General features: G+C 46.8%; 1 protein-coding gene across 1 annotated transcript; it reads right to left on the bottom strand.

The window, feature by feature from the left end:
- Positions 1-9,206: 9,206 nt before the first annotated feature.
- On the bottom strand, positions 9,207-21,587 carry LOC134143726 (ATPase family AAA domain-containing protein 2-like). Its single transcript, XM_062582017.1, has 16 exons — positions 21,513-21,587; positions 21,287-21,397; positions 20,413-20,429; positions 18,290-18,464; positions 17,515-17,603; positions 16,983-17,142; positions 16,090-16,180; positions 15,332-15,646; positions 14,485-14,611; positions 13,936-14,119; positions 12,970-13,155; positions 12,151-12,286; positions 10,782-10,891; positions 9,986-10,183; positions 9,663-9,671; positions 9,207-9,248 (listed from the first exon to the last, which is right to left on the bottom strand). Exons 1-16 carry the CDS (start codon positions 21,585-21,587, stop codon positions 9,207-9,209), a joined length of 2,025 nt encoding a protein of 674 aa, XP_062438001.1.
- Positions 21,588-22,212: the final 625 nt, after the last annotated feature.

The raw sequence follows: 22,212 nt of genomic DNA, 5'->3' as shown, positions 1-22,212 counted from the left end.
GGAATGGCTATTCAGCGCCTCCTGCTGTGGACTAAACTCTCCAGTAAATTAGGTGCTTTATGTCTGTGGAATTTCTTATGCAGTATGAAGGAACCATTATGTGAAAATAAGCATTTTACTTCTACAGTGGACTACAGCATAGGCTGAAAAATAGGCTTTTCTTCCCCTGCCCACTGAAATTAACCTGACCTGGTATTTAAATTGTTCCATTTCCATAAGCTTATTGGTAACAGAAGAGGGTTTTTTTTTTTTCCCCTTCCTTTTCTTATATTTTGTTTAATAAAAAGTGTGGTTTGTTGAAGGCAAAATTGTTAAGAGAACTGGCGTGGAGAGATGAACACTTTGAATCTTTGGCTGACCGCAGCCAGCACGCAGCCCCATGAGCGCTGAGGGGTTCGCAATGTCCGATAGGTGCTGGCTGACCGGTGTTCATACAGTTTTCATCCTAATGAGAAGATATCTCTATCATTAAGAAAAAATTGCTCCTTTCTCCTCCAATTCTGTTCTAGTATTTCTTTTTTACAATACATTCATGGCATAGTCCCTCTTTCACCAAGCACAGTAGGGAAGCTCTGCATAGGATCTGCAAAGCAGAATTAGGTTGATGGCTTTGGGGTTGTCTACAAGGAGGCACCTGTGCACAGGCTCAGCTAAAAAGGCACTTTATAGCTCCAAAGAGCGTTCGTTAGCATCAGGATTTGCTGTAGGAGTTTGGGGCCTTCTTATGGTCATTGCTGTAAGTGGGAAAAAGCTTCCTTCTCTCCTTGCACAAGGGAAGACTTCTTACCACTAACACAGCCTAAACTAATGTCCATCACTGTCTCATTATCCCCACTGTCGCCTAGTTATGTTCCTGGGACATTTCATTTATTTTCTAAATTTGCACTGCACCTCCATTCCCTCTGCAGAGCCAGGAGGTGAGGCCCAGGTAAAGTTGGAGCTTTCAAGCCTCTCTGATGGACATCAAGTCAGAGAGGAGAGCATTTCTGAAGAGCTTCCTTCTCCTGGGCTGTAAACCTGGAGATGTTTCTCCATCTGTGGTCATTCAAAGCCATGCCTTGCAGGTTCTGCTCCAAAATCCCAGGACACAGTTCCAGAGGCCTCAGGGTCCACCCAGCTGAGGGGAATGAAAGCAAAGACTCTCTCTCACTGCCACCAGGCACCTGAAAAACCTATCGGAAGTCCTGCCTTGGATTCACTGAAAGTTTATCAAACTGGAAATACGAAGTGAAATGTTTATGACCCAGCAAACTGGAATTTTCCCAATTAAATTTTTGCTTGGAAATTTTCTAGTTGCTTCTAGGCAAGATTCACTTTAGCATTAGACAATATGGACAGTATGGGGGAGGATAATTAGACAAAAGTTAGGGATCATCAAATAGCCTGCTTGCTTTGGTTTGCTCTTAAGCTGGTAACAACCTATGCAGCCTGAAGGAAGAGCAAAGGCTGATGTCTGAAAATATGAGAGGAAGACACAGAAAGACAGACATAGCATTCATTAACCCTATCTATGTGCAAAAAATGCCAGTCTGAAATTGCTTTTAAACATGCCTGCCTAATAGTCACTCATACTCAGAGTGAAAAATTTACTCCTAAGAGGTCCTCCACAAGAGTGTAGCTAGTGCCACATTCGGTTGCTCCTGAGCTCATTACTGTGGAGATAACATCTGTTACTGGTTTAATATATTTGTCTGTAATTGAAGTAAGCAGATGATCTCTCAAACTACAGCTATGTACAAAAAGCTGATGACCTTTTTTAGATTACAGCATTATTTATTATAGCATTATCGACATATGCATACTATATGCTAAATATCATTTCTCTGCATGTACTATTTCCTGGTTCCTGGATGCTTTTTAGGGAAAAAAAAATGTAAGTTTAAATTTCAGTTTAGCTTCACATTTGGAGGTAAGCGTAGAGAAAAGGTCTGTATACAGGTGTAGTAAGCATTTAATAAACACATAGCCTCCCCATACCTTTGTTTCTTTCTGAGACAACGGACATAATTCCCTTAAAATGTTACATGTATTTTTTTAACCACTTAGAGCTCATCTGGAAGTGCCCGATGCCTTAAAAATACGCATGTTTATTTGTACTTTTTCTCTTTATATTTCCTACAGTAAGGGTAGAATACAGAAATGATCGGCATGGAAATAATCAGAGACTAAAGGCTACAGTGACCTTCTGCCTTCTTACGGGCACTGGATGCCTGAGAGCTTAGTGAAGAGCCAGGCCAGAAGGGAAAACATTGTTAAGTTTAACATTTTTCATTATAAGCCCATTTTGAAAAGACCATAAGCTTCCTAAGCTACTAATGAATTTTTAAACAGAGAATTGGAAGGCATTAAGGAAACTGCTAAGCATTTCACACAGAGCTTTTAAGAGAGTTGCAATATTACTGCAACTTGGAGTGACACCTAGAGGTGAGAAATCAGAAAAGCTAGTTATTTTTTCTTACGATCACAGAATAGGTAAGGTTGGAAGGGACCTCTGGAGATCATCTAGCCCAACCCCTCTGCTCAAGCTGGGTCACCTACAGCACGTTAAACAGGGTTGCATCCAGGCAGGCTTCGATTATCTCCAGAGAGGAAGACTCCACAACCTCTCTGGGCAACCTGGTCCAGTGCTCCATCACTCTCCCGGGAAAGAAATTCCTCCTCGTATTCAAGAGGAACTTCCTGTGGTTCAGTTTGTGCCCATCGCCTCTAGTCCTTTCACATGGGACAACTGAAAAGAGTTTGGCCCCATCCCCTGGACACCCTCCCTTCAGCTACTGATAGACATTGATAAGATCCCCCTCAGTCTTCTCCGGGCTGAGTCCCTTCTCCAGGCTAAGTCAGCCGCGCTGAGCACTGTGATGTGCCTTATGGCCCCTTTGGTGTGCCCCGAGGCCCTTCGTTTGTGCTTTCGTTTGCCCCACAGCCCTGCGTTTGCCCTCAGATGCCCTCAGGAGCCTTCAGGTCACATTTTGGGTTGCCCCCACGGCCGCTGTGTGCTTCAGGGCCTTGTGTTTGCTCTGCAGCATGCGACAAAGTTCTCTGTTCAGCTTTCTCGTCTGCCGCAGAGCTTTCTGGGTGTGCCCCAGGGCCTCCTTTTGCCTTTTGGGGCTCCCAGAATCGTTCTGTTTGCTCTGCCATTGCTTTTTCTTGTTTGTTTGGTTTGCTTGTCGCACCCGCCGCTCTCCGTTTGTTCCGTTGCCCCCTGAACGCTCCCTTTGCCCCCGGTGCGCTCCAGGGCTCTCCCTTGAGCCTTCAGGATGCTGCTCTCAGGAGCGCGGCAGCCTCTGGGGCCCCGGCAGCCGCCGCTGGCCCCGCGGGCGCTGAGGGCCGCCACTCCTGCCCGCTTGCCGACGGGCGGCGGCTGCTGGCCCGGGCCGTGACGGCGGGGGCGGGGGCGGCGTGGGCAGAGGCCAGGAGCGGAGCCTTCGGGGCGAGGTGGCGCCGGGGCCGGTCCGGGCCGAGGGAGCTGCGGCCGAGCGCCGCCCGCGGGCAGCGGCAGGGCGGCTGCAGCGCGGAGGAGGTGAGCAGGGCCGGGGGGTGCGCGCTGCGCGTCCCGCGCCCGCCCGCGCCCATGGCAACGTCCCGGGCAAGGCGGCGCCAGCGGGGCGCGCTGGGGCCGGGGCTGGCGGTGCGCCGGGTCGCGGAGGGCGGCGGGAAAGGGGGGCGCGGGGGGAGGAGGGGGGCGCCCCGGGCCAGAGGGGGGCGGTGTCTGGGAGGGGGAGCAGGGATCCCAGGGGAAGCCCGAGGCAGGACCGCGGGGAGGGGGCGGGTGTCGGAACTGAGCCGGAGCCGGTGGCGGCAGGGGCCCGGACGGTGTTGGGGGTCGGGACGGGACGGGACCGCCGGAGGGTCAAACTTAGTCTCAGCGGTGCTCTCGGTTGTGTGTCCATCCCTTAGCTACTGGAAGCTCAAGTGCATGGCACGCAGCCGTCAGGAAGGCCGTACAATGAAGAGGAAGGTGTGTTAGGGTGGATTTTTTTGTTTGTTTTTTTTAGGCTGGGAAATCAGTAAATGCCTTAAAAAGTCAGGAAGTTTTACAGAGGGTTGGTTGGTTTGTTTCTTTCTTTTAGTTCTGTTTTTCCTTTCTAGGTGAATTATGCTGACTGAAGTGCTGTGGGATGGGGGGGGGGGCAGAAGAGGGAAGGAAAAGGGACTGTTTCCTCCATTTCTCATACCTTGTTGGAGGAGACTTGAACTTCTGAAGTGCTTCAAAGAAGATTTTCTTTGTCACGTAGTAGTAGAATTCTGTTGTTTTAAATGGAGCCACAGTTATTCATTCCATTGAAAGATTGACCCAGAAGCCCGTATTCGTTCAGTCAGGTAGGCAAATCTGCATTTTGGATGTGAAACCGGATGTTTGGAAGGTGTATCTGATGCAGAAAAACTTCCTGGAATTCTGATGGAATTTTGACTTACTGGAATAGATGATCTGAATCAAAAAGGAATGAAACATCAGGCTTCCTAGCTCATGGAAGTGGGATTTTATGCACCCTTCTTCATAGTAACAGTGTTTTTTTGGTAATTTTTTTTAATACATCCTGCAAGAACCTGTCTCCTATTGTGTATGGAAAGTGTTTTGTCTTACTTTCTGCAGATTTATTGATCCATATTTGAATTGGGCTCTGTACACAGTAAAAATATTGCGGATAATCCTGTAACTCTTTCACAGTGTTGATCCCCAAATAGTATCATGGCATTGCTAGGTGTTGTGATCCTACTTAAATCGTGACATTTTGCAATTCTACCTGGTATAAGTGGATTTCTGAGGGGCATGATGTTGGATGCAGGTAGGAGTTTTTCTCTCTCTCCAGTTAATACTTTTCATTTCCCAGCTGATCGTATCTTTGTGGAGAGTCTAGGACCTCAGACTTCTATAATGTTTGGTATTTGTATATGTTACTACTTTTTATTTTTAATTTGTTATATGTTTTTAAAAATTGCTCGTTTTTGTTATTTATTTTCACCCTTTCCTCGTGCAATTCTTTATTTCACTATTTGAAATAGCAGGCTATTTGATGATCCCTAACTTTTGTCTAATTATCCTCCCCCATACTGTCCATATTGTCTAATGCTAAAGTGAATCTTGCCTAGAAGCAACTAGAAAATTTCCAAGCAAAAATTTAATTGGGAAAATTCCAGTTTGCTGGGTCATAAACATTTCACTCCGTATTTCCAGTTTGATAAACTCTCAGTGAATCCAAGGCAGGACTTCTGATAGGTTTTTCAGGTGCCTGGTGGCAGTGAGAGAGAGTCTTTGCTTTCATTCCCCTCAGCTGGGTGGACCCTGAGGCCTCTGGAACTGTGTCCTGGGATTTTGGAGCAGAACCTGCAAGGCATGGCTTTGAATGACCACAGATGGAGAAACATCTCCAGGTTTACAGCCCAGGAGAAGGAAGCTCTTCAGAAATGCTCTCCTCTCTGACTTGATGTCCATCAGAGAGGCTTGAAAGCTCCAACTTTACCTGGGCCTCACCTCCTGGCTCTGCAGAGGGAATGGAGGTGCAGTGCAAATTTAGAAAATAAATGAAATGTCCCAGGAACATAACTAGGCGACAGTGGGGATAATGAGACAGTGATGGACATTAGTTTAGGCTGTGTTAGTGGTAAGAAGTCTTCCCTTGTGCAAGGAGAGAAGGAAGCTTTTTCCCACTTACAGCAATGACCATAAGAAGGCCCCAAACTCCTACAGCAAATCCTGATGCTAACGAACGCTCTTTGGAGCTATAAAGTGCCTTTTTAGCTGAGCCTGTGCACAGGTGCCTCCTTGTAGACAACCCCAAAGCCATCAACCTAATTCTGCTTTGCAGATCCTATGCAGAGCTTCCCTACTGTGCTTGGTGAAAGAGGGACTATGCCATGAATGTATTGTAAAAAAGAAATACTAGAACAGAATTGGAGGAGAAAGGAGCAATTTTTTCTTAATGATAGAGATATCTTCTCATTAGGATGAAAACTGTATGAACACCGGTCAGCCAGCACCTATCGGACATTGCGAACCCCTCAGCGCTCATGGGGCTGCGTGCTGGCTGCGGTCAGCCAAAGATTCAAAGTGTTCATCTCTCCACGCCAGTTCTCTTAACAATTTTGCCTTCAACAAACCACACTTTTTATTAAACAAAATATAAGAAAAGGAAGGAAAAAAAAAAAAAAACCTCTTCTGTTACCAATAAGCTTATGGAAATGGAACAATTTAAATACCAGGTCAGGTTAATTTCAGTGGGCAGGGGAAGAAAAGCCTATTTTTCAGCCTATGCTGTAGTCCACCGTAGAAGTAAAATGCTTATTTTCACATAATGGTTCCTTCATACTGCATAAGAAATTCCACAGACATAAAGCACCTAATTTACTGGAGAGTTTAGTCCACAGCAGGAGGCGCTGAATAGTCATTCCTGTGAGAAAAAAAACAGAGAGAATCCATAGCCAAACCACCCATCTGAACTCTATGATGCATATAATTTAGAATTGTTATTAGACTCAAGTGAGGCGAGATTCTTAAATTATGTTCTTGGTCTTATTACTAATCCTACAGAATCAGTTTAGATGTATACATGAATATAAATGTATATATATTTCTATACCCAGTGTGTTTCTTGAGTTGGCCATTTATAATCTGATGGAATTATCTAAAACATTGATCTTGCGGAGTGTGATTTTCCCATTCCCAGTGAAATATACGCCTGGTCCGTGGCACAACCCATTTTCAGCAACAGACTTCTTACAGTATTTGGAAATAAACGTGAAATTACCCCATCACAAAAAACCAATACCAGCTAAAAAGGAAAATAAGCTTGTAAACATTATGTACTCTTTATCATTCCTTTTACAGTACAAGAGCTTTATAACTTATTTCTAGATCTTGTGTCTTACAGACCTAGACTCAAAGCTGTTCTAAATAGCAAGGAAGCCATGTCGCAGAGAGTTTATTTGTTATTTGCTATTATTTAATATTCCTAGGGATGAAGCACGCTCCAAAGACTCCCTGACTTCACAGTTTTTCTTCGGAGAATGTAGACCTGTAAAACTGAAAAATACTGCAGAGGCAGATGTTAAAAAAATTCTGGAGAGCCCAGGCAGGCTATGCAAGAGCCTGACTTGTCAGGCAGGTTTTCCCTGGACGTTTGCCCGTTTCATGCTGGCTTGCCCACCTAGTTTCTTGGCAGCCCTGGAAAGCCACTGACAAGTCTCAATTTCAGATTACTGTCTCATCCGTCAGTTGCGCGCTGACTGAAACCCCAGGAGCTCTGGCTGGGATGCCTGGCTAAGTAAGGGTGCTTTGGGGTTCCTGGCCGAACTCAATTCAGTAACGATTGAAATAAAAAGTTTAGTTTCTTAACAAAAGTTGGGTTCCTCCCCTATTAAAATAGATTGAAATTGGAACAAACTCATATTTTACTGTCCTCACTGAAACACAATTCTTGTTCCTCATGTATTGGTACTTGAAGTCAACCTTATTTGATTTAAATATAAATCAAAATTATTCTGATGAACGTATCCAAGAAAACAATCCTTTGTAAGTAGTCCACACCACAGAAAGAGAAACGACAGAACGAAACACATCCCAGGCTAGAGCTTCGTCCAGAATGAAGTATTTAATTGTATAGAAATGCAGAAAATCCATAAGTAAAATGCATTAAAGATTCTTTCTTGTACACATTGTCTTCAAATAAGGTCATTTCTTATATCCACAGCTATTTTATTTTATACTTACACGAAGAAAAAAAATCATTATTATGACACGGTAATGTCATCACCCAAAATACTGTGGTGCCGTCTTGCGGCAGCCTTTTTGATAGCATTGAGGTTATATGAAATATATGCTTCAAAACAGCATTGAAACAGTTAGATTTTGTTGTGATTAGAGTTTTGTGCTCTCTACATAACCTTCCAAATATGGCTAGTGTAATGGTCTTCTATTTATCTGTGTTTTATGGTTCCGTATTTAGAGTTCTCTCTATTTTAAATTATTAATATAAATTTCAAAAACATTTCAGTGGAAGCTGAACTTCAGTGTCTCAACACCATTAGAAAAATCAGTGTATGTTTGTAAGAACCGCAACTGTGTTGAGTCTTATTTCCCACTACTTCAATCACTACATCTGCAGGTTACATTTTAAACTGAAGCATCTGCTGATCTTTTGCGTATTTTAAATTTCAGCTCTTCTCTTCGGCCGCTGATATATTGATTGATAACAGGCATATCCCATCTTAACTCTTGTCTTTCTAAACTAAAAGGACAAAGTTTGTCTGCATCATAGATTGGTGAAAGCAAGACTATGCTAGGAGTCACTCTCAGCACATGTGCTGGAGTTTTGCAAACCGGAGTCTAGATGATTAGTATTGCACAGTGCATTTCAGGCAAAACATTGCTAAGGTCCTGTGCTAATGCACGTGCTTGCTTTTCCACCGGTACAACAGGGGCTCATAGTCCCCACCATAATCCACTACTGCTCTCCAAAGGTTCTTCTGCTCTTTTGTTCTAGCACATAAAATTCCAGTTTTAAAGCAATGAAGTTTGTCTGAGAATAGGTACAGTCCTTTAGAATACCTTCTAGGATCACACATTTCACATATTGGGCTTGTTCCAGATTATTTTTATTTTCCTTAGACTAGCTGATTTTACATTACTCAGTATTCACACAGAGCTAGTCTCCCAGCAACAAGTTATTTGTCTACATTTCCGTCAAAAGAGGACTATTTTGACTGTACAATGTATTGCGTATACACAGTGATGTTCTAGAGTTCCCATTTATCACTTTGAAGGTAGGACACACCTTTACGAATATAAATGTTACCAACCCCTTTTAATAAATTAGACTTTGTAAGTAATAGGAGATACACTGGTGAAAGTTGGACATACACACACACACATACATATATACATGTTATATATATAAACAGAATCGTGGCGCACAGAATGGTTGCGGTTGGAAGGGACCTCTGGAGATCAGCTAGTCCAACCCCCCTGCTCAAGCAGGGTCACACCAGGCACGTTGCCGTGCACCCCATCCAGACAGCTTCAAGGGTAGAGACTACGCAACGTCTCCGGGCAATCTGCTCCAGTGTGCTGATGCCCTCACAATAAACAAGTCTTTCCTTATGTTCAGATGGAGCCAAAGCTCTCGTGACTGAATCAGGCCCAGGGAAGCAGGCAGCATACAACTAAAACAAAACATCACGGAGCTGGAGTCAGTCTTCAGAAGCTCACACTAGTTGGCACCAAGGAACGTTCCAATTTCCTTCTTCATTTCCTAAAAAGGAAAGAATACAGGGCAACTAGGTGTGCTGAAACCATCACAATGTCTTTTTAGCCCCTCTGGCTTTAGAGGCACCCCCACGTGTCCCAAGCAGAGGAAGAGAGGGAGCCTGGATCAGCAGTGCTTGCAAAAAGTGTGCTGAGGAGAGACATCCTCTTTGTCAGGTGTGCGAGACGGGATGGAGACAAGCAGGGCTTAGGAGAAGGGACCTCCTCTTCTCAAGGCAAACTGCAGAGGCACAACCAATTTTGCCTCCTGGCTCTTGAACGTGAAGCCGGAATTTCTGGCCTATCTAGCACCAGCCGAGGCAGAAATCTCCCTTTGTGCGCAATTCAAGACGCTCGCACGTGCTAGTCTAGAAGAGTTATGGTGGCGGCACTAAAGAAAAATCTCTTCCCAGCTCCTTACCATGCTTGCCTGCCGGCAAGGGGAGGAAGGGGTAGTGACAAACGGAGACCAGGGCCCTTCTTTCACAGCCCCCTCCCCAAGGAGAGGCCCGACAGAAAAGCTGTGCACAGACTCCAGGGTGAACTGCTTTGAAAGGGCTGTGTGCATGCAATCCCTTGTCTTCCGGCTCGGTCTTAGCCCTGCTGAAACTGCCAACAGCCATGCCAAACGCAACAACGGCTTTGCAGCATGCACCGAGTTCTCCCAGGCAGAGATGAACCACTCCGATATTACACGGACTACTATGCGGTAAAGAGACGAAGACTGAGATGAAGACACGATACCCACACTGTACCCGTGCAGGAGCGGCGTAACAGCGATCGGAAGTGCCGTGAGGCCGTGAGAAATACTACCTCTATTAACTGAGTCTTGTCGTCGTCTTGTCGATGCCGGTAAATACACTGGCTGAGCATAACATGTAGTTTTTCCCGGTGAAAGATGCTGAACTTCTTTGTTATCCCAGCAGCAGCACTCAGCAGTTGCTGAAGGAGGAAGGGAGACAAGACAAGTGCAAGAGCGCATGAGCTCTTTCAGACAGGCTCTGGGTATCGTCAGTAACTAAACCAGGACAGTCTAACACAACTCGCATCCTGCTTTCTTTTTCTGCAAAATACAACACGAGTGAAACTTCAAGAACAAAACTACAGATTGCACTGGATTTTGGGGGGAAAGAAATGGGTGAATTGGTCCTACCTCTGAGGGAAAAAGCAAGCCTTAGGCTGTGTTACAAGCCTAGCATTGTGTTACTTCCCAGTCTATCCCATGAACGATCCTAACGGCAAAGCAACTTCTTCCAGAACAGCAGCAACTGCTGTGGCCCAGTGCACAGTAAGGGGTAGAGGCTGCCGCAGCAAAGTCACGACTGCATTTGATTAGATCGTACTGCTGCAGTACGAGGCACTGTTTGGGAGAGAGGCCACAGGTCTCCTGGAAATGCTGCGGACAGCTGCAAACAGGAGCCTCCCCAGCTCCTTCTCTTGACCCAGGAGCTGCCTACATGTGTACAGCCGTGCTGGCAGAACAGCTCAAGTGTCTGAAGCAGATCAGGAAGCAAAGGCAGAGCGGTCAGCTCCAACCTACCCTTAAACAGACGTGAGTCTCATTCTCCTCGCTGGATGGGAATCTCCTCCTCTTCTCTGCTACGCTGACTGACGGTGATGCGTTGCTTCTGCGTTTTCTGCTTGATACAGCTGCACAGGGACATCAGAAAGCGCAAACCAAAGCATTACCGATGCAGTCAATTCTAGCATCGTCACCTGACGTGGAGTACCAGGAGAGGGACCAAGGGCACTGAAGTAGCCCTGTGCTGTCCCACTACATAGGCACCTTGAGAAAGAAGGGGGAGCAAGGGAAGGGGGTCATTTGGCCTTTTGATTTTAAAAGAAGAGGAACGGATTACAGAATGTCATTCACAGAATAGTCAGCTGCAGGATTTTATGCACAGCTCAGACTTCAGGCAGAACGCTTTACCACAAAGGAAGCTTATCTCAGCAGGACAGGTTGCTTACTGTCTTACTGCAGGAACTAATGTAGAGGAGAAGCTGAAGAGCCACTGCACGCAAGCTCTTCTTCAACGGTGGGAAGAGTTAAAGAGGCAGTCTTAAAGGAATACTTGCTGGAGAAGGGGAAATGCTCCTTAAGCACTTACTGCTCGTATGCTTGCAGATTCAGTTCACTTGCTTTACAACCAACCTTGTGCTTATGCCTTCCAGGATAAGACACCAATGTTGGCATTCACTGAACATTGCCCAAAACTCATGGATGAAACCAGTGACGGAATTCCCAGTCCTGCCAGCAGGATAAGGAGCTGTCACACAATGTCATACCCTGGGCCTTAGCGGGGAGAAAGCCCTTGTTCCCTGCTGTCCTTCTCATGGGAAAAGCAGAGGGCAGGGAAGAAACAATGGTCTTGTCTTCAGATAGCTGTTACTCTTGCTCCCCTCTTTTTGCCACTTGAGTTGGCAGGTCTAATCCTTTGAACTGGAAATCACAGGGCGAGACACTGCTCTCTGTCTGGGCGCAGGGGAGGCAGGTCGGAAGGAAAGGAAGAGGAAAAGGAAGCAAAAGCATCATGGGAAAGAGGGAGTTTGCAGTGAGAACAGGGAGGGTAGCAATGGCATTAGCAGCTTATGCAGGAAAGGCAAAAAAAAAAAAAAATGCCACTTGCCACTTGGGAAGGGTGTATGGGAAGGTAGAGGCCCCGCTGGCAATGTCTCCTCTGCTTGCTCCTCTGCTGGCAGTCGAGGCTCCGGTGGAGATGCTGCAGGCTGTACGCCGTGTTCCTGACAAGCTGCAGTCAGCCAGAAGGTGTTTTAGACAGCAGTACTCAAAGCACACTAAAGCATGCAAGCCTTCTAAAAGTTATTGCTCGACAATCTGTTGCCCAGACAAATGCCAAATGGCTGCTCCCATAACAGTAAGCAAAGCCCTCCTTGTAAACGCTCCTCACCTGCTTTCCTTTTGGAGGCAGCAGGTTGAGCAGCTTGATTTAAAAGCAAGTCCTCAAAGAACTTTCTGCCTTCTTCCTCGTCCGGCAACTGGACATGGAAAACTTCTCCATAAGCCTCAGAAAATAAATCTCGGACCTTAGGCGGGAGGAGGAAAGACATTGCAGATATAAGGCTACAGAAATTCAGGTTCACCTCCAAGAACATGAGTGCCTTTTCGGAACAGGCTGGCTAATGATTTGAGTACAAGAGAAGCTACAGCAAGTCAGCTACTTGGCCTTCAAGTAGGCCTAGATTTTTCATAGGCCTCCGTGGCATCCTAAAACATCATCTTTGAAGGACTCTTTGGCCTGCATGAAATAAGAATGATCATTTCTGTTGAGGCATGGAAAGTCTAAATTAATTGCCGCTGTTAACAGTGTAACAGCCGCCTTTGGAAACGGCAGGCTGTCGCAAGAAATCATTTTAGAAAGCATGTTTTTTACCCTTTACAATGCAAGCACTGCGTACGCTTGACTAAGCAGGTCAATAACTGTGTGGAAGTCACGGGGATTATTGTCCAGGAGGGAATTCAGGCATCTGTCTGAGAAGGCCATAGGGGTGGAGAAGGCTGGGTCAAAGGGAAGCTCTTGACTTCAAAAGTCTGGTAGACAAACATGTTCAGTAGTGATTACTGCCTAAGCAAATTTCCAAAGATTCAGGCAGGCTGCCCTGGTAACATCAGGATCCCTCTGCTCTGGGCAGCGCAGTAGCCAGGTGCTTACTGGAGAGGCAAGTTCCACCGAGACAGAAAAAAGCAGGAAAAGCAGCAATCGAAATACCTCTTGGGCGAGCTCTGCGTGACGTACATCTGACGTTGCAAGCAACAAAACTGGAGCATATGCTGGAATGTTCTCCAATAACGTTGTAAACGTAGCTCTCAGTGTGACGCCAGCAGCCTCCCACCATATGTGGATACGAGGCACATAAAGGATGCTTGGCGCTGTCCTCTGGGCTTCTCGGATCAACTAATGCAAATGGGAGTTTGCATAAGAATTCTGAACCACACAGAATAAGCTGCTAAGAAGCAACACCGTTATCAGTCAACACATGCTACAAAATACCAGTGCCTGATGGGAAAAGGTCGGAAGAAAGCCACAAGACTAGAAAGAGACCTGATTTCCAAGCTGCTTAGACGTAAGGTGACTCCTTACAGCCCAGTCCACGTGGCAGTGCATCTACCCCATGAACAGAGCGGCAAGCATCCTTTCTGGGCTTGAATACCTTTGGGCACCTGATCAGGTGACCAGCACTCAGGCAGTTGCTGTTCCAGGATGGAACGCACCAGCAGTATATCCGGGCACTAGTTAGGCACTGCGGCTCGGTGGCCACGGATGCCAGTGTCACATAACCCAGAAGGAGATGTTGCCTTTCTGTGACTGATGAGCCCCCAGCCACGGAACACGTCTATTCTCCCTTGCACGGCTCTCAAGTGCTTCTACTAAGGGTTAACCTGTGAAAATACAGCGATGCCAAACAACAGAGTCGGCTCCCTGCCCAAGAGGCAAAAGGAATAGAACGGCACTCAGCCTGTATGTTGCATCCTACTCTCTCCTTGAGCTAAACACAACTAACTCTAGCTCAGTTTCTCCAGGTAAACAAAAGACACAGGTGCACAAGTATAAAGCGTTCTGGGAGTCCTTGCCTTTACGACATAGACTGCAGTGCTACCGGCTCAGTATTAGCTGCATTTTGTAACTGTACCCAGCTAGAAGAGTACTCCTGTTAATGCAAGAGAGAAGAGATACCTGTGCACATCTTTCTTCAGGCGACGTGCTACTAACAAAGAGAGCCGGCAGGTCCAGCGTGTAAGCTGCAAACTCCTCCAGCGCGTGTATTACTGCAGGAGCCAGGTGAGAACTTTGCCCGCATCCGGGCTCTCCAGCTATTAAGAACCTTGGCCTGTAACACGTGGGCTGGCAGTAAGCATCTCTAGAACAACAAGAAGAAAGCAAGCACTCTGAAAACAAAGTAAACAGTAAAGACACAGCTGTTCAGTCCCTCCTCCTTTTTCCTTGCTTTTTGCTTTTTCCTCCTCAAATACTCTCCACACTACAGGAGGTGAGAAACTGCTCTGTGATCAGGAAGGACATGGAACTGCAAGACATTTTTTTAATTCAGTTATTCTCATTGAGGCACCCCTTCCCCCATGGGCTGTTAGTGATTCTTGCTTTATTCTTACGAAACACGCCTGTCAGAAGCATTTGGGTCTACCCCCCTCCCAGTTCCACAGCCGAGACCGCCGGCAAGGACGCAGCAAGCCAAAGAACTGCAATCCAAAGCACACAGACATTTACCTGTTCAAGTGAAGGAACGTTTCCTTTTGAGGACTGGCCGTTTGATGAAACAGCTCCTCTGCAAAACCTGAAGGTGACGCCTCATGACTATACATGCAGCCGTTTCCTAAGATAGGATTTGCACCGTCTGAAAGACAAGAGAGGTTTGTTAACTGTCCAGAAGAGCCCACACCTGCCTCCCTTGCACTCCTACAGCTTTGAAATGAGTGCTGAAAGCCAGGGTCTTGTCTTCCTTCATTGGGCGGGCACACACTGAACGCTAGACACCTAAAGCCCCCAACAAGGTCACTTCTTTCTGGAGCCGGAGCCCACAGTAAGCGAGTGGCAACTAAGGGAACGGGGCGGCAGCAAACGCCCATTTGTCCGAGGACTGCAGAGCTGGCATATAGAGACCAGGGTGTCTTCTAAATGCAGCCTCTCAAAGGTCACTCGAGGAGGAGGTAGCGGAAGGTGGACAACTCAGGCGGCATGTTTCTGCCAACCCCCTCGCCTCTCCACCTGCCTTTCCTCAGTGCTTTTCTGCCTCTCTTTTACCCAGAGGAAAGAATCTAGCAGCTCTCCTTAGTTCCACTAGTTCATAGTAGCGGTAGGACAGCCTCAAGCAATCAGCATAGAACCAGTCAGCGACCTCCATTGATCAAAGCATGGAGCGCTTCAGAAGCCGCAGTACAAGCTAGGCAGCACTCTGTTCCAGATATTCCTGAGGTAAAGGCATGCATAGGCAAACAAGAAGTTTCTACCGTTTGAGACCAATCCCACCATGACTGAAAGATTGGTTTCTGCTGCCTGCACCAGCTGGAAGTGTTTGCTGTGGCAGAATTTGAAGGCAGTGATGTTACTGTTCTACCTGGCTGCTGGTCCTTCTTTAGTGCAAGCGCTGCCTGGGGAAACACTCTCTGTAACGCTTTTAGGAGTCTCTCCAGAGTCCTCTGAAGCAGTGGCTTACAAACGGCTGACAGCGGTTGCGCGGGCGAAGCCACAGCCCTCTGCGAAGCTGGTGCAATCTTCCGCAGAGCCTCCGCAAAATCTCTTGCTGCTACTTCAATGGCAGTGATGTCTATCTGCAGCTTCTGTCGACTCGTGTATATCCGTGGGTAGTGTCGGCGCAAAGCACAGAGGGCAGCTTCAGCACAGAGAGACTGAATGTTGGCTCCACAGTATCCTAATGAGCAAGACAAGAATGCAGTGTCATGTCAGTCTCAGGCAGCACAAAGAAGTCAGGGACATGGCTGCCAAAGGGCAGCTTGTCAAGTCTCTGTCTGCGGCCCAAACAGGAACTGTTCAGCGGGTGATTTGAAAAGAGTTACCGCTCTGCAGAGCAGTTCCTTTATGGGGTTTGCAGCTGGATATCCTGTGCTTAAGAAGCCCCTGTGAGAGCAAACTTTTTGCTGCTGAGGAAGATGCCCCCCAAACCCTTTGGTGTTCTGAGAGACAAAACAAGGCAAGTGGACAGGAACCTGCCACCGTGGTAGCAACCAAGTCCTGCCAGCCGGCTCAGGGGCAAATTCTGTGGCAAGGCACAGGGGCTTGCTTACTGCCTGGTACAAGCTTGGACTCTTTCAGCATGCAGTCACGTGCAGGTGCTCAATGCATTTTTGATCTTACCAACACATTTTTCAGCCAGCTCCTCAAGAATTGCATCCAGCGGCTTAGGGCTCCAGGCTCTCGTGTGAATCTTGAGAATCTCTTTTCGAGCCTACATACAAAACGATGGCGTTTTGCTTTACGTTCGTCTCTCAGGGAAAAACAAACAAACAACCCCACAAACACTCTCCCGTTCATATAACTGCCAGTTTTACACTGCTAGAAAGGCAGGAACTTTAGAGTTCTCTTAACGCACTGCCTGCTCTCCCAAGTTCAGTGATTCTCAGTTTGCCACGTTCAGCTCTTTGTGAGGAGCAGGAAGCAAACGAAAGGCATTTCCGGCATCTATAAAGAGGCGAGTCTCCACAGGTATGAGACTGAACGCTCTTGGGGGAAAAAAGGTAGTCTAAAGCTTAGGTGGAAAGAGATTCCTCAGAGAAGATTCTCAAATCCTCAGAGAAGACCCTCTCCAATTCATCAAAACTTCATGGTGACAGACTCATCAGTTAATCAAGTCTGCCGTTCTCACAGGTTGTTCTGCAAAGTAGTGCCAGCGCTCTCTTTCAAGTTGCTACAAGTCCTACCAAGAGGAACGAAAACTGTGGCTCAAAGCGCTAGCCCAGAAAATGTCAGGCTTTGCCTGTGTTTCACCTCCGATCTTTGCCAGAGATGCACTCAAGTGTTCCCTGCTACAAGGACTAATCACAGGAGGGATTTTGAGATGACTTCTACAGGAGCGAATCATACGATAACTCTGTTTCATGCTACCCTCTCTGCTGCTCATGAGAGCAGACAAACACGTGGGCACCATTTCTTCCCTTCTTCCCTGCTCTGCGGTACTGCGTGGGTGCACGGTTGTCTTGCAAAGAAAGACTTGGCCACATTAGCAGGAGGGTGACTAAAAGGGGTCTTACCTCTTTATTGGGCAAGGCGAAAAGGAACTCTCTGTCAAAACGACCCGGCCTCCGCAAAGCAGGGTCTAGGGAGTCGAGTCTGTTGGTGGCTCCAATGACCACAATCTCTCCTCTGCTCTCTAAGCCATCCATAAGCGCCAGAAGCGTTGTGACAAGAGAACTAACAAAAGAACAAGGGTTGATTCACTGGTTTGGGAAGTGCTGCTCCATTCGGCATGACTTTCTCCAGTGGCCACTCCAAAGGATAAGCTCTTCTGGATGAGATGTTGGTTAGTGGAAGGACTCACGTCAAGACAAACAAACAGCACACAGGGTAACCAGAGACCTTGTGCTGACACCCAGCTTAGCACGTGCTTTTCAGCTCCGGTGTGTAAAATCACCTGAGGCTGAGCATCATGGTGCTCTAAGATTTCAGCATGAATTAGTGTGTCATGTAAAGGCACCAGGCTGGTCTTCTTTTTGCAGAAATCAAACAGATTGCGTGTAAATGCAGAAGAAAAGAAAGAGAAAAGAAGAAAGAAAAGTGCCATACCTATGAATTTGATCCTGGTGACTGGACCGCACAGGGGCAAGACCATCTATCTCATCAAAGAAAATAATTGAAGGCCGCATCTTGTAGGCCTGGAAGGAAAGCGCAGACACTGCAACTGTGGCCTAGGTAGAACACAGCACTACTCAAAGGGGACAGGCATGAAAAAACACTGTGGCTGCAAAGTCACCAGCCCTGGACTTTCAGAGCACCATCAGGGACCTCTGCTCTCTGAGACAAAGGGGTAAGTGGCACAAGTAACAGAAGCCAGCAGCCTGCGCCAAGCAGCTGTGACTGCTCCTGGGAACAGATGGCTCCAGGAATTTGCACAGCTGCTGGGCAACCAGAGAGCAGAGTCAGGCCTTCAGTAACTCAATTACAGGCTCTGGAGGCAAGCTGCCAGTGCAATGATTCAATGACCATGTGCTGGGGTTTTTTTTTGTTTGTTTGTTTGTTTTTGTTTTTTGGGGGGTGGGGTGAGGGTGGCTTTTTTTGTTTTGTGTGTGTGTCTGTGTAGTATGGCAGGGGAGCAGGAGGAGGAGGGAATCTTTGATCTAGTGAATTCTCCTGCTTATTGATACGTCTTTGCCAGCACACCTGCAAGATTCCAAGCCGCTGATCCAAAGCAGGATGACACTGAGAAAGGAAACACTAACATTCCCACTTCAGTGGGAGAAACCAACCAAATACGCAGAAGACCGAGTTCTCCGGGAAGACATCCAGCACAGAACTACTCCAGCACCGCTCTGACACAACAGAGTGCACATTTCCACCTTACCTGCTCAAATAATAAACGGAGCTGGCGCTCAGATTCTCCCACCCATTCACTCAGGCAGTCAGCACCTTTCCTCATGAAGAAGGAAATTCTCCTGTCGCCTTGGCTGCATTCGTTAGCAAGTGCCCGAGCTACCAGGGTCTTTCCAGTCCCTGGTGGGCCATAGAATAGACAGCCTCTGTAACGAAAAATGAAAATATAAATAAATAAATAATGAAAAAGGAGAGAGTTGCATGGCTCTGACCAAAACACCAAAAAGTGCCTACTACAAGCCCCACCCCTAAAGCAAACAAGCCTTTCCTCCTAACTAAAACACTTCCAGTACTTCCAGGAGTAGCAGCAGGCAGAGCTCAAGTGGCAGAAAAGTCAAAACAGGTGCAAGCTCTCACAAGAGGCAAGACTTGACACTAACAGCCTTCAAGGAGCACTTACAAACTTGCATAAACTTCCCAGAAAGTAAAATAGTCATGGGAATTGATTTGTCTTCAATAGCCAAGAATAAAGAAAGACGGGTGGGCCTCTGTTTCATTAGACTAGCTGAGTGATCATTTTTACATCCCTAAGTGCTCAGACCCAGCAATAGCCGTCATTCTCCATGCTCTAGCTGCTCACAGAATCCAAAGAGCCTTTGTCAGCAATAGGGCCATGAACACTTGGTTGGGAAGCTTCCTTGTTTCGGAACGCTTCCAGGCAGAACTAGTGATCTCAGTTCCAAGAGGAAAGACGTGTCAGGATTTGAGTGACTGAAAAACCCCCACCACAGTGCTTCTAACAAGTCTGATTTATTTTCATATGGCTTGCCAGAGCAGTGCAAAGTCACCATAGTCTAGGAGTGCCCCCCTTATGCCCCCTGCTTTCCTCTGCACTTAATGTTCAAAGCTGCTGCCCAAAGCAGCCGCACAAGGAATGGCCAGCATGACTGGCCAGCACACCTGCCTTTGCTTCCCGTAGACTTCTGCCCCCTGCCATAGGCAGACCACGCAGCGTCACGCAGAGCTTGGAAAGCAAATGCAGAGCTTTCAGCAGGCTGGACCGCTTGCGTCAAGCAGCCTGCCGACGGAAAAGACTATCTAGACATAAGTTCTCAGTCTTCTTTAAAATCAGCGCAGACTACACAACGGGTAGCATTCAAAACTGGATACAAATACAGATGATTTAATGCCCTACGGACCATGGGAATACGGAGCGTCATAGCCAGCGCTGTCTTTACAATCACAATTGCTCCCAACATCTCCATTTACACTAAGCAGAACACAGCTGTGTGGAATTTCCCATAGGAACAAGAACTCACCTCCACTTGTATGTTGAATGAAATGAAGCTACTTTGAATCGTGTGCCAGAAGCAACTAAAAATACATGAACATTTATCCACAGACTCTCCCTCTAACTAAATTACCTACATGCGTCAAGAAAATCATTTCTGTACTTCACAATGAAATCGTCTAGTGACGGTTTCTGGAAGGGGATTCTGGCTTCAAGTGCAGAACACAAGGGTTACATGCTCTAGGTGACCTGCTGAGCGGGGAGGTTGGACTAGATGATCTCTGGAGGGCCCTTCCAACATTACTGATTCTGTGATTCTATGATTTCAGCTGCAGAATCTCAGCCACTCCCTCCAGAATCGTCTCATCACTGGCCCCCAAAGCATGCCTTCCTGAAAACTGCTGGCTACTGGAAGTCTCTCTAAGGCTGAGGATCACCTCTCCCAAAGAAAAAAATCTTGCCGCCTCTATACTGAGGTCGGGCTGGCACGGTTACAAGGGTTACGGTTGTTCCATTACTCGGTGCTGGGAGTGACACCACTGCCGATAAACAAGAGCTGTCACTAGCTGTACGCCCACCAACCTGTTTGGTCTTTTGCCGACAGGGCTTTGTGACCGAGCACATGTAGATGTAGCTCCTTGTGTGGGAGAAGAAGACGGCCCTGAACAAAATGTCTTAGCTTCTCCCAACTCCGCTGAAAGCAAAACATTTACAAGAATATTGCACATCACATGCTTTTCAGGTACAGCTGGTTCGTCAACAAGGCAGGAAGTGGGATGGGTTTCACCATCTTGAACTCCAGACCAGAGGAAAGTTCTCAGTGTTTTTTACCAAGGCACAGGGCAAGTGAACTAAATGCACACCTGCTTCTGAAGGAGAACTGAAAGTCAGAACAGAGCACAAAAAGCAAGCGGGCTCTGCTACTATGCTTTTGAGGACACACAGGTCATTTGTTTTACTTCTGCGTGGACATCTTTCTTTTAAACTTGGGAAGTTCAGCTACAGAAAGAGCAAAGCTTATTCTGTGAAACCTTGATAAGAGCAGAGCAGTGAAACCCCAAGAAGGTACTGCAAGCTGTAAACAATAAGTAGAGGAAGAAACTGAGTTCTAACTAGGCATCTAAGAAAAACCGTGGGGGTTTTTACTTGCAGAATGAAGGCAAGGAATTGAAATAACCGTGGTGCGCAGGTGTATAGATTTTTGTTCACAAAATTATGCCCCACCTATACACAAGAAACTGGCCCTTCAGAGAGGCTCTGTGAATATCGCACTTTGCAGTGCAGCTTGATCCTGCACCACGGTTTTGCTTGGGTGAAGGTTATGCTGCTTCCAAGTATCCTCGCCACTTTCGCCTTCTGGGTGTTCACCCCCTTTGGACAACCCTGTACTTCCAGAACCTAGATAACATTTCTTATTTGTGTGCACACATCTACACTGTCATTCAAGAACTGATATCCCCCTTAAATGCAGAAAATCAGCCCTGCAGAGACACTCTGCCTATAACCTACATTCCAGTGGCTCTCGAGAGCATATGACGGTTTGCCTTGGTCGAAGGCTATACTGCTTCGGAGGGTCTTTGCAAACTGCCTCCTTTTGGTTTTCATTTTCTTCTGATGACCCTGCAATTACAGTACCTAAGATATCATTCCTGGTGCCTATACGGTATCCTTCAAGAACTTCTGTCCCCTCTATGCACAAGAAATCAGCCCTGCAGAGAAACTGTGCCCATAACCTACATTCCAGTGGCTCTCGATAGCATATGCCAGTTTGCCTTGGTCGAAGGCTACGCTGCTTCGGAGGTTCTTTGCCATCTGCCTCTTCTTGATTTTCGTCTTCTTCTGTTGACCCTGTAATTACAGTACCTAAGATATCATTCCTGGTGCCTATACAGTTTCCTTCAAGAACTTCTGTCCCCTATACACAAGAAATCAGCCCTGCAAAGAAACTGTGCCCATAACCTACATTCCAGTGGCTCTCGATAGCATATGGCAGTTTGCCTTCGTCGAAGGCTATACTGCTTTGGAGGGTCTTTGCCATCTGCCGCCTTTCGGTTTTCATCTTCCTCTGGTGACCCTGTAATTACAATATCTAAGATATCATTCCTGGTGCCTATACAGTTTCCTTCAAGAACTTCTGTCCCCCCTATACACAAGAAATCAACCCTGCAGAGAAACTGCACATATAACCTACAAGATCCTTCCTTTCTCTAAGCCTATAGCCCCTGCACGTATCTTTGCCTTCTTCATCTTCTTGCTCTTCACCTTCTTCTGATGAGCTGGTTAGAGCAGAACCTTTACAACGTCGCCAACACTGAACTCTTCAAACACTGCTGCAAGTTGTATTACTCCCAAAAGGTACCACACAGATAGCGATGGGTTTTATTGTTACCAGCATGGGTATGACACGCAAGATGTGAAACGCTGCCAAAGCTCCAGAGCCATTTGTGCATGACACATTCCAGAAACTCGGAATCAGCAGAGAGGAGCGTGCGTATAGGTCATGGGCAAAGGTCTGGCCTTGGTGGAATTGCTGGGTGACTTGCCACCAGCCTCCATGAGCGTAACAAGGGGCCACATTCTGCTGTCACCTTGCTTAGCAACGAGGCAGCTACCATGAGAAGAGCTATTTCAGAAAGTTCCCTCTCAGTATTGCAAGGTAGTGC

The sequence above is a fragment of the Rhea pennata genome, chromosome 8 (genome assembly GCF_028389875.1).
Source record: "Rhea pennata isolate bPtePen1 chromosome 8, bPtePen1.pri, whole genome shotgun sequence".
NCBI lineage: Eukaryota > Metazoa > Chordata > Aves > Rheiformes > Rheidae > Rhea > Rhea pennata.
Note: the sequence above shows the minus strand (reverse complement) of the source record. Positions and strands in the feature narration are given on the sequence as shown.